An 11,351-nucleotide genomic window follows, 5' to 3' on the forward strand; every position below is an offset into this window, starting at 1 on the left:
GTTTTAAAAAAGATCCGAACAGTTGCTTAATCTGAAGAGTAAGGGCAACACTTAGGACCTTTTGGAAGGTTTCCTAACATTTAATACACATAATTACACATGTAGGGAAAAAGTAAGTACGCCTTCCAAATCGTATATAGAACAATATTATCTAGTTTGAGGCGGTGAGCTGGCAGAAACGTTAGCACGCCGAGTGAAATGCTTAGCAGTATTTCGTCTGTCTTTACGTTCTGAGTTCAAATTCCGCCGAGGTCGACTTAGCCTTTCATCCTTTCGGGGTCGATAAATTAAGTACCAGTTATACACTGGGGTTGATTTAATCGGCTGGCATCTTTCCAAAAGTTTTGGGCTTTGTGCCTAGAGTAGAAAAGAATATTATCCAGTTGGGTCCCATAGCATCAGAATAGGCTGTGAGTTGATCGAAAATATTGGCTAGATTTTCCATGCAGAAGGAGCGATCAAGTTGAAGCCCCCTCGTTTACTCATGAATATCTATAATGTGAATATATTGTATATTTTTATGCTGTGTGCTGTTGGTATGTGGATATTAATGTGTTTGTATACGAGTTATATGTGTGTGGGTAATATTCTGTATAAACTCATAAATACCCTTGCTAATCTCTGGCCATCTTCAAACTTTACGGTTCGTCGATCGTGTGCCTCCATTTCAGCTCTCAAATCTGTTTTGTTGGCACACAACATGATAGGAAGACGTTTCTGGGCACCATTCTGCAACAAAAATATATAACAAGAATGATAAATCACTATATATATATATATATATGTATATATAAAGATGCTATTTCGAAAATCGAGAGTAAAACAGAATTGAAGTCTAATATGACGTGTCACTTACTTCAATCGTTTGCAACCAATCACGGACGTTTATAAATGACCGTTCGTAAGTACAATCGTACAAAAGTAATACACCGTCAGCTCGCCGGAAGTATGATTTGGCAATACTGCGGAACCTAAAACATTGAGAATAGAAAATGTTTCACAAAAGTATAAAACCGTATCTTCATTGCTGTCTTCATCATTTGTAAATATTAATTCAAAATTTTGACACAAGGCTAGCAGTTTCGGGGAAGGGGATAAGTCGACCCCAGTGTTCAACTGGCATTTATTCTATCGACCTCGAAAGGATAAAAAGGCAAAATCGACCTCGGCGGAATTTGAACTTAGAACGTTAAGACGAGCGAAATGCTCCTAAGCATTTTACCTGGCGTGTAAACACTTCTGTCAACTCACCGCCCTATCATTTGTAAATATTAAACCTTCTCCGACGGAAAATATTCATGTATTTCCCGGACTTCTCTTAATCCTTGAACCCGGAAATCTCATTGCTTCTTTGATCCAATTATCACAAAACGTTTCATCGTATTTCCAGTAAATATATTCCAAGCATATTCAATTAATTTTTGTGATATTCTTGTGACACCCGAACTTCACAGATATCCAGAAACGGTAAAAACTGTTTCATAGTTCATCCATCTTCCAATATTTATTTATTAGTAATATGTATAGATTGCATGCAGAAGGATAAGGGTACGTAGAAATGCTTGCTAGTACCATATGTGTAGGGGTATGTATATGCGGCTTAGCATTGAATGAATTCGTGGATATTCGAAAACAAAAGTATGGAAGTTATCATATTTGACTCTTAGAACTCATAGGGCCAGTTAATCAGTTTCGACAACATATAATATGCACCCGAGATCTCAACATTCACTCTGAACAGGACAAGTCCGCCGTAAGGTTATTCGTTTACAGCTGAGAGGACTGAAGCAACAGAAAATGGTGTGCTTTGCTCAAGAACCCAACTCACCGCCCAATCTAAATATCGAAACCACGAGCCTGCAACGTAACTACAACACCCTAAGTACTGGGCCACGAGGACAATAGAGTTAATATATGACATACGGAGTTCGAATTATGCACACACAAACGAAGCGGTCTAATATTAGTGTAAATTTTTGGCATTAGGTTTCTATACATTTTTAATGTACCAAATCCACGGATTATTTTCTATCTTTGTGCAAAACCTTCAATTTAAAGGCGACGAAAATTAAATTTTGAGGTATTTCTTAGTTTTTAATAAGAAAAAGTATTGACTCTGAAAGTTGAGAGATTTAACTTGCAACTGTGATTTGAAACTTAGTTGCAGAATTCTGTTCAACAGTAACTTCAAAGTTCTTTTCCAAGCTAAAGGTTCCCAAAAAGCCGGTTTTCCAAGATTCTGTGGCGCATATATTTCCCCGCTGGACGGGACGCCAGTCCGTCGCAGGATTACTCATTTTTTCCAGCTGAGTATAACTGAATCAAGAGGAAATTAAGTGTTTTACTCACGAACACAACGCATCGCCCGATTCAGGAATTGAAAATACAATCTTACGATCATGACCCAACCACTGAGCCACCCGCCTCCACCAAGAGTAACTTACCTTTTCATTTAAAATGTTCTCTGATATAAACTAATCTAAGGACATTTACAATCGATATTGAAACTGTAAACGTTGGTTGAAAGTAAGAGTATTTTATTGATATTATGGAAATTATGTTATAAAGACGAGAAGTAGCATACCTTTCTTGGCCCGCTGTGTCCCATAATTGCAATGCTATTGTGTGACCATCTACACAAAGGGTCTTTGTTTGAAAGTCAACTCCTGATCAAAAAACATTTCAAAAGTTATGTTTTGTACTTTTCAGAAGCTGTACTCATAAAACACAATAAAGAGAGAAGGAAAATAAACTAAAGCGATGACTATAAATCACCAGTTAAGCAATAGAGGTATGTTAAATATTGCACTGAATAAAGGACTGTGTGTGTGTGTGTGTGTGTGTGTGTGTGTGTGTGTGTGTGTGTGTGTGTGTGTGTGTGTGTGTGTGTGTGTGTGTGTGTGTGTGTGTGTGTGTGTGTACACGTATTTGGGTATGGATGTAGACAGTTATGTGTGCGTGTATATGTACGTATACAACTAAAGTTGCTACAGAAGAAATCAATACAGGCCGAAAAAAAAAACCCATTTCTGAATACGTACATCAGTAGACGATATGTGTGCCAGCCTACTTTTTCAGCAAAAGATCAATGTGTGTGCGTGCGTGCGTGTGAGCGTGGTTGATAGAACTTAGAAATTTTTCAGAACAGTGATGGCAAGGATAGAGGATAAAATAAAGAAAATAGCCCTGAGGAAATATCAGTCTTTATGTAAAGAATAGCCTGTAGTATTTGTGGAGAACACTTTGTAATGCTTGTAGATGGATAGGTTATGTTCAGTGAGATAGTGAGTACAATCTGGAGATGGGTTGTTTGAAACGCTTAAGTAGGGGTAGCATATAACATTTATCGATGGGTAGTTTTGTAATGTTTGTAGAGGGTAGTTGAAGTGGAGTGGTCTGTAATGTTTGAAAAGGTGTGATTTATAATATTTGAAGAGGGATAGTTTGTAATGTTTATAGAGGAGTAACTTGTAATGTTTGTAGAAGGGTAGCTTGTCATGTTTATTAAGGATTAACTAAAATGTGTATATAGGTACCTTGTAATGTCTGGGGAAGAGTATTCTAAATATTTCTATTTGTATAAGATAATTTATAAGGGTTCTTAGAGCGTAGTATTAAATGTTTCTAAAAGGGTAACTTGTATCTTTCTAGAGAAGTAGCTTGTAATGGAAGGCGGTTCTTTTTTTTCCTGAAAATCGTGTTTCTAAATACATTTCTTATCTATACTTGACATATATTTTTCCTGTTGCTTTCTTAATAGATTGCTTAACTACTAAAGTTATAAAGATGGCGTTTTACTGCCTGGGAATATACAGCTGTTACGTTAAAATCGATACTTGTTGTGTTTTTGCTATTACTCTTGGCAATGTAAACAGTTTCACAGTTGTCGTTGGTATAAGTGACGGTGACGTAATGGTGATGTAGTTGTTGTTTTCAATGCTCAACTTATTTTATAGACTGGCTGATGTAATAGGTAGAATGTCCACCTTTTTTTTTATTTTACACTTAACATTCGACCTACTTTACATAATCTCTGTTGGAATTTTTTCAAGCTTTCCCCGAAACATTGCCCTAGACTTATTGATAAATGGTGCAAGAAATAAAATTTATTTTGAGAAATCACTTAAACTAATGATATTGACTTCTAAAATAGGTATGAGGTCATACATCTGGGGAGAGAGAAATGTCAATTATATCAACACCAGTATTTGACGGCTTATTTTATGTACTCAGCAGGAAGAAAGACAAATTTGAACTCAGGAGGATTTGTGTTCAGAACGAACGCAGGCAAAACTAAACACAGAAAGACATATTTCCTCGGTCTAACGATTTAACCAATCTGTCCGCCTCCATTTAAGTTATATTAATATCTGAAAGGCCTTCGTGGTAAAATATGCAGCACCAATTGTATTCATTCGTTGATTATTTTTGAGCCTCTGTAATGAGAAACGAGGTTCTTAGGATCGGGCTTATATTGCTAAGCTTATCTCGCTTGACAGACGACACCCGAAGCCTATCACACTGACACGTTGGGTGGAATGGTATTTCAGTCGCATCAATAAGCATGTTTGTGGATCCTGCGCTAAAGCAGGATAGATACAAGGACAGAAAGAAAAAAATTATTTATCAAATATTTATATTTGAAAAATACATATTGGATTAACGTTTTGCTTTTTTCTCTCCTTTAAAATAATAACGAAAATAAAATCAATGTTACAATGAAAACAAATATTGTTTTACGTTTGTAACAGCAGAGTAAAATCTATTTCGCTGATATTTTAATGACGTCACTTGAAACATGAGATTGATAGATGTGTGGGATGCTGCAAAAGGGAAAAGGTAAGGGGAGAGAGAGGGGGGAGGGGGAGAGAGAGAGAAAGAGGGAGAAAGAGAAGTAGAGAGAGGGGGAAGGAGAGAGAGAAAGAACGAGGGAGGGGAGAGAGAGAAAGAGCGAGGGAGGGAGAGAGAGAGAAAGAGAGAGAGAGAAAGAGAGAGGGAGGGAGAGAGAGAGAAAGAGAGAGGGACAGAGAGAGAGAGAGGACAGACGGGTAGACAGATAGGCAGGCAGACAGACTGTGTGCGTCTGTGCGCGCGATAGATTGTATGTCTTGTCTGAAATTTTGTCAAGGCTAAGTCAGAGATGGAAGGATAACGCTCCCAACTTTTCTTGCTAAGCTTCTAAGATTAGAAAAAAACCGGAGCAAGAGGCCAACATGCACATTCCGAATGTGAGGATTACACTAAAGGTTTCCACGGATCTAGTAGTGGTATTATTAAACCTGGTAATAGATTAGATATACCACCGAGAACAGATACATTCTATCTTATAGTCTTCCGTACAACCCACCGACCCAATTTCGCTCACAAAGCTTAGGTTGATGTAAAGTTAAGGAGGAAATCACACACCCAATGTGCTGCTCATCTGGTCAAACCCAGAAGGTCATGAATGCAAAGCGAGCTTCTTAGCTAGATGACTATGCATACAGCCTCTATCATAAGGACCTCTTAGTTACTCGCACAAATTCTCCATTCGTATTTCATTTCTTAGATAGAATGTTCTTGTCAAACCATTCCATTGCAACGGGACGCGGAGCCCGTTCTCTTCAATTGATTCTGCCTCAATTTTCAATCATGTTTTCCGCTCTCTTCCTTCGGTACATTAAGAATGTTCTTACAAGTACACGTAACAACACACATTAGTATAAACGAGGCTACTATTTACTCTTCTTTAACTTTCCAAATAATGACATTATCCTTAAGCAATTTAAACATCTCAGGCAGCTGTTTCTTGCTTCCTTGTATGCAGACCTCAGAAACGTATTCCCATACGGACGTGATAGAGTAGTTTCTTTTAATAACGTCAAGTCATTATATGTGAAGGAAACAGTCACGTACTGCGAACTTGGTACTGCAAAACAACACTGTTACACCATCAAACACGACGTAAACGCCAGTTCCCACAATCGTAAATGATGTCCTATGGAGCTACATACATATTGCCGCATTACCATCAGGCAGTTTAACGCACACATGTACACACATACGTATGTGTTTTGTGTGCTTATATAGATAAATAGATAGATAGATAGATAGATAGATAGATAGATAGATAGATAGATAGATAGATAGATAATTTACAGGATTCAATGTAATCAAGGAACATCAACACGTAGGATCCCAGAAATAGCAAGGAACAATAACATAGAGTTCACAGTGAGGTGAAGCAATCCTGAATGTATCAGGTATTGGTTGGAAACTGTAGGTATACAAGTACCAAATCCAATTTAAACCCTAAATCCAATTCAGGCTGCTTCTAAGCGCGGCATAGGTATAAAAGACACAAATGTGGTTTAACATTATACACACGCACACACACACACACATATATATATATATATATATATATTTCAAATTTACAGAAAACAAAAAATGAAGACGGGTGAAGGAACAACAAGCAGGTGTATTAGTTTAACACTCGGGAAGAATGGAAAAGTCTTTGCCGCTTCGATCCTACGCTCTTCGACTGAAAGGATCGAGAAGAAAAAGACGGAGAGAGTACGAATAAAAAAACACAGAGAAAGAAAAAGGAAATGTAAATATTGACGGTTGTACTTTCAGTCTTGTACTTATTTTGTTGCCCAGAAGAACTGATTCCAAAGATCTCATTATATCCTCAATTTCAAAACTATAGCACTTGGATGTGCTACTTTCGTAATGAATTTTAGGACGGAATCCGTTTTTAGAAGGAATTCATCAGAATCCGTTCATCAGAGTAACTGAGAAAGAAATAGTTTGAATTTCAGAAAAATAATTCGTTTTTGCTTTACTTACCAAGTGTCGAACTTAAATTTGTTACAAATTTGCCTTTACATAATCTCATGATGAAGCTTGTTTTTCCAACTGCAGCGTCGCCAGCCAAAACCACTTTGTACATACGTTCAGGCTCTTTCATAGCCTTCTGATTAGCTAGCTGTAAAATATAGTGCAATACATGAACTTTTTCTTTTACAATATCATTGAACAGAATATACATAAATGTGTACATACATACATATATACATACATACATACATACATACATACATACATACATACATACAACAAAATACCCCACAATCCATTTGCCGTGCCAGTACTCATCCCAACATTTGGGATACTTGATTGGTCTGTAAAGGAAATCCACTCCATAGATATCAAAACCCGGAAAATCCTGACAAAAGCTGAGAACTTCCACAGAAACAATAGTATTGACAGACAGCAGCAAAAATAAATATATTAATGCAGTCCTGAAAAGTGAAGTGGGCAACATTGTACGAGTTGGCAGTGAACTCCTCAAGAAACACTCTCTGTCCTGAAATAAACTTAGAAAATCCCTCTGTTATGGAATACATTCTTAAACACCAACTGAAGGAATACTGGTGGAACATTCCCATCAATCCTTCTGTCAAATGTGAGCTTAACAGGTAGGATATTGTTGTTCGGGACAGAGAGGCAAAGATATGTACCATCATAGAGGATAGCTGCCCTGCAGACATAAATATCTCTTTGAATACCAAAGAAAAAGAGGATAACTATGGACAACTGCTTCGAAACCTCCAGCTTCTATATGCAAATTACATTTATATCTGCAGGGCAGCTGACCTTTTTGATGGTACATACATTTGCCCCTCTGTCCCAAACAACAATATCCCGCCTGTTATGCTTACATTTGACTGAAATTTTGATGGGAATATTCCACCAGTATTCCTTGTTGCGTGGACCCCCAAAAATCCTATATGGACCCTCAGGGGGCATTTGGACCCTAGTTGAAAACCACTGCTATAGAATATTTTGAAGCCCTGATGTAAATCTCTTTTGGACATTGCACTTCACAGGAAAAAGATAGAAAGATTCTAAAGAAACGAAAAGAAAACTAATTGTAATATAACAAAACGTATAAAGTAGTGACCTCATATCTTCTATCACCCTTGCCACGAGTTCCTATCGTGCTACAAGTATGGTATAAAAGTTTTGATCAATATATTTAATTTACGTCAGCCTTGAAATTTCCTTTAGATAACATTATCGAAAGAAGAAAATCAATCCTTGAGCAACAAACAAGGACTTTATTGTTTATTGTACACTGGGGTTATCTATTTTTCTTTCTTTTTTCTTCCTTTTTGCTTGTCAGAGATGGTGCAAGCACTAACTGTTAAAAATATTATTATTATTATTATTATTATTATTATTATTATTATTATTATTATTATAATAATAATAATAATAATAATAATAATAATAATAATAATAATAATAATAATAATAATAATAATAATAATAAGGCGGCGAGCTGGCTAAATAGTTAGAACGCTAGATGAAATGCACAGCGGTATTTCGTCTGTCGCTACGTTCTGAGTTCAAATTCCACCTAGGTCGACTTTGCCTTTCATCCTTTTCAGGTCGATAAATCAAGTACCAGTTGCGTACTGGGGTCGATCTAATCGACTATCTCCCTCCGCCCAAATTTCAGGCCTTGTGCCTATAGTAGAAAGGATTATTATTATTAATATTATTATTATTGTTATATAATGCGGCGAGCTGGCTGAATCGTTAGCACGTTAGATGAAATGCTTAGCGGTATTTCGTTTGTCGCTGAGTTCAATTTCCGCCGAGGTCAACTTTGTCTTTCATCCTTTCGGGGTCGATGAAATAAGTACCAGTGGAATACTGGGATCATTCTAATCGACAAGCCCCCTACCCCAAATTTCAGGCCTTGTGCCTTTGGTAGAAAGGATTATTATTATTCATAGACATACAACAGATTAAACTGTTGGAAAAGCAAAATTCCTAACCTCGGGCTACAAGTAACCTTAGATGCCAAGAACCCCCATAAGCTGTCCCTAATAACACTGTTTTCTGGAGTTGCACTAAACTGGGTTTTATGCCTATTTCCTGAGATCGATGTAACCGACTAATCTCCTTCTCCACTCCACAGAATTGCTGGTTTTGTACCAAAAGAAAGGATTTCTAGTAGTAGTAGTAGTAGTAGTAGTATCAATAGGTCAGACCAAAGTGCCACACAAAGCCGTATTATCACGTAAAATGGATCCCAACAGATTTCATTCATTTAAATGTCATATTTAGAACTCGTCACGAAGCCTTCCCCTTAAAAGCAAGTAGAAAATGGGGTGTTAGGCCCTTCATAAATTTCCAAACAAACTTTTCAGTTCATGAAGAAACAAGCAGGGATCCTCGATACAATCGCCCGACCCTCTAGAAATACTAGCAAAACCTTTCTTCAAATTACGAAGAAATATTAGATAAGGAAATGATTCTTTGGTTAATGTGGATTTAGACATATCTTTTCTAAAGATTCGAGCTGGTCACAGCTGGAATGCCATTGATCATAGTTCGTTTTTTTTTATTAGTGCTTGTCAACAACAAGAACAACAATGAACTAAATTCGCCTTTGTTTCATGCACTAAACAGACCTCTGATTCTACACTAATTGAAATCAGAAATTTCCCCTTTTATAATTATTCACATCAGGAGTTTACTAAGATTTATTTACAAATTGTTTTATAAAAGAATCTTGTGTAAAATGTAGATTATAAATAACTCAGAGAAATGTACGCTTAACCCATTACCTCCCATAATTCTATTAACTGGAATTTTTTTATGAAACTTAGAAACACGCTGGAATGATCAAAATAACATTTCAAAATAACATTTTAAATAGAAATAAGCGAGATATTGGGTGAAAAATTAGCAAACCTTATTTGAATATCAGAGAAATATACCTAGTTGATATAGCAAAAAGGTTAGATATGTGTAAATATTGACAGATAATTAAGAAATTTGTAATTTTTAAGTGATCTCATATGAGATCAATGGTAGATAATGGGTTAATTTTGATGACAGAACCTAACAAGCCGTGGGCTTTAACATCACCATTTAGATCTTAGATAGCTTTGACGAACTTTACTCTGTTGCAAACATCCGGATAAGACGTCTAGTTACTTATCTCCCCACGAGCGTGCACATATAAACACACACACACACACACACACACACTGTGAATAAAATACGGAAAACAGTATGGTATTCAATGCTTTATAAAACATACACGCTTACCCAACTTACCATCGTGGTTACATAATTACGGCTGAAAAATTATACAATCTTGTAATTTACCTCTTCAGTATTCTGCAAGAATGTGTGCGCGTGTTTGTTTGTCTCTGTGTGTGCGTGCATACATACATACATGCATACATACATACATGCATACATACATACATACATACATACATATATAGAAAAAGAGAATAACTACGCAGAACTATTGAGACATCTGCAGTTACTCTATCCAGATTACAAGTTCAGGTTTATACCTGTAATTATTGGGGCCCTGGGATATGTAAAACACTGCCTAAATACCAATCTTGGGAAATTAGGCTTTTCAAAACCAGAAAGGAGAAAGCTAATTCGAAGACTACAGATCCAATCCATCTCTGGAACTGTAAAAATCTGTAAAACTTTCCAGACGTTTATCATTTAAATACATATGAACATGTCTAGATATGCAACTACATGCATGAGAATACATACATAACGCAAAACATACAAATCTGCATATATTCATACATACAAGCAAAAATACCCTGTTGCTGATGTTGAAATTCCAATGAGGGAGCCTTGAATTTAGGTTAGAAGCAGACCCTTTCTCTATTGGCAAGAAATCTTGAAATAAAATTGAACAATGACATACATACATACATACATACATACATACATACATACATACATACATACGCAGAAAGTTCGACAACAAAAGCAATCTTCAGTCACATAATCTTACAAAAGAGGTTACCTCTTGTTGAATACTAGGTCCTCTCCGTGAAATACGGTTTGGTAGTTGGTTACTATTGAGGTCATTGCCCGAATCACGTAAACTACGATTAGAACCGCGGCTGCCAACAGATGCTGGACATCTGTGAGCTGTGGCTTTGAATAAATCTGCATCTTGGTCATCTGTCGGAACTTCTGTTTCTGTCTCTATTTCATCATGGGAATCTTGTTCCTGTTTTAAAACAAAATACATTTATGTATATGTATATATATATGTGTGTGTGTGCGAGCATGTGTGTGTGCATGTGGTGTTTGTTTACATTACTCTCCCCAACGTTCGTTCACTATTCCCAGCAGCTTCTTGCTGCTGACACCACCAAAAGTGAACAATATTATCGTCAAAGGCATGAAACTGTAATGATCTTTAAAGCGATAACTGATGAGGAATTAGCCACGATCCGTTTCGTGTGTGAATTTTCTGTTTGTTTCTTTATGTTACTGTTTAAATTTTGGAACTATATATA

The 11,351-nt window shown here is 36.6% G+C and overlaps 1 protein-coding gene across 1 annotated transcript in view; it reads right to left on the bottom strand.

Annotated features, from left to right (window-relative positions):
- LOC106878233 (ras and EF-hand domain-containing protein homolog) overlaps window positions 1–11,351 on the bottom strand; it is a 99,828-nt gene that overhangs the window by 5,208 nt on the left and 83,269 nt on the right. The window contains exons 11-15 of the mRNA XM_052965895.1: window positions 10,850–11,059; window positions 6,832–6,970; window positions 2,585–2,666; window positions 857–971; window positions 610–729 (exon numbers count right to left, since the gene is read on the bottom strand). Of these exons, the coding sequence (XP_052821855.1) occupies window positions 610–729; window positions 857–971; window positions 2,585–2,666; window positions 6,832–6,970; window positions 10,850–11,059 (666 nt within the window). The remainder of the gene's footprint in view (window positions 1–609; window positions 730–856; window positions 972–2,584; window positions 2,667–6,831; window positions 6,971–10,849; window positions 11,060–11,351) is intronic.

This window comes from Octopus bimaculoides, chromosome 2 (genome assembly GCF_001194135.2).
Source record: "Octopus bimaculoides isolate UCB-OBI-ISO-001 chromosome 2, ASM119413v2, whole genome shotgun sequence".
Taxonomy (NCBI): Eukaryota; Metazoa; Mollusca; class Cephalopoda; order Octopoda; family Octopodidae; genus Octopus; species Octopus bimaculoides.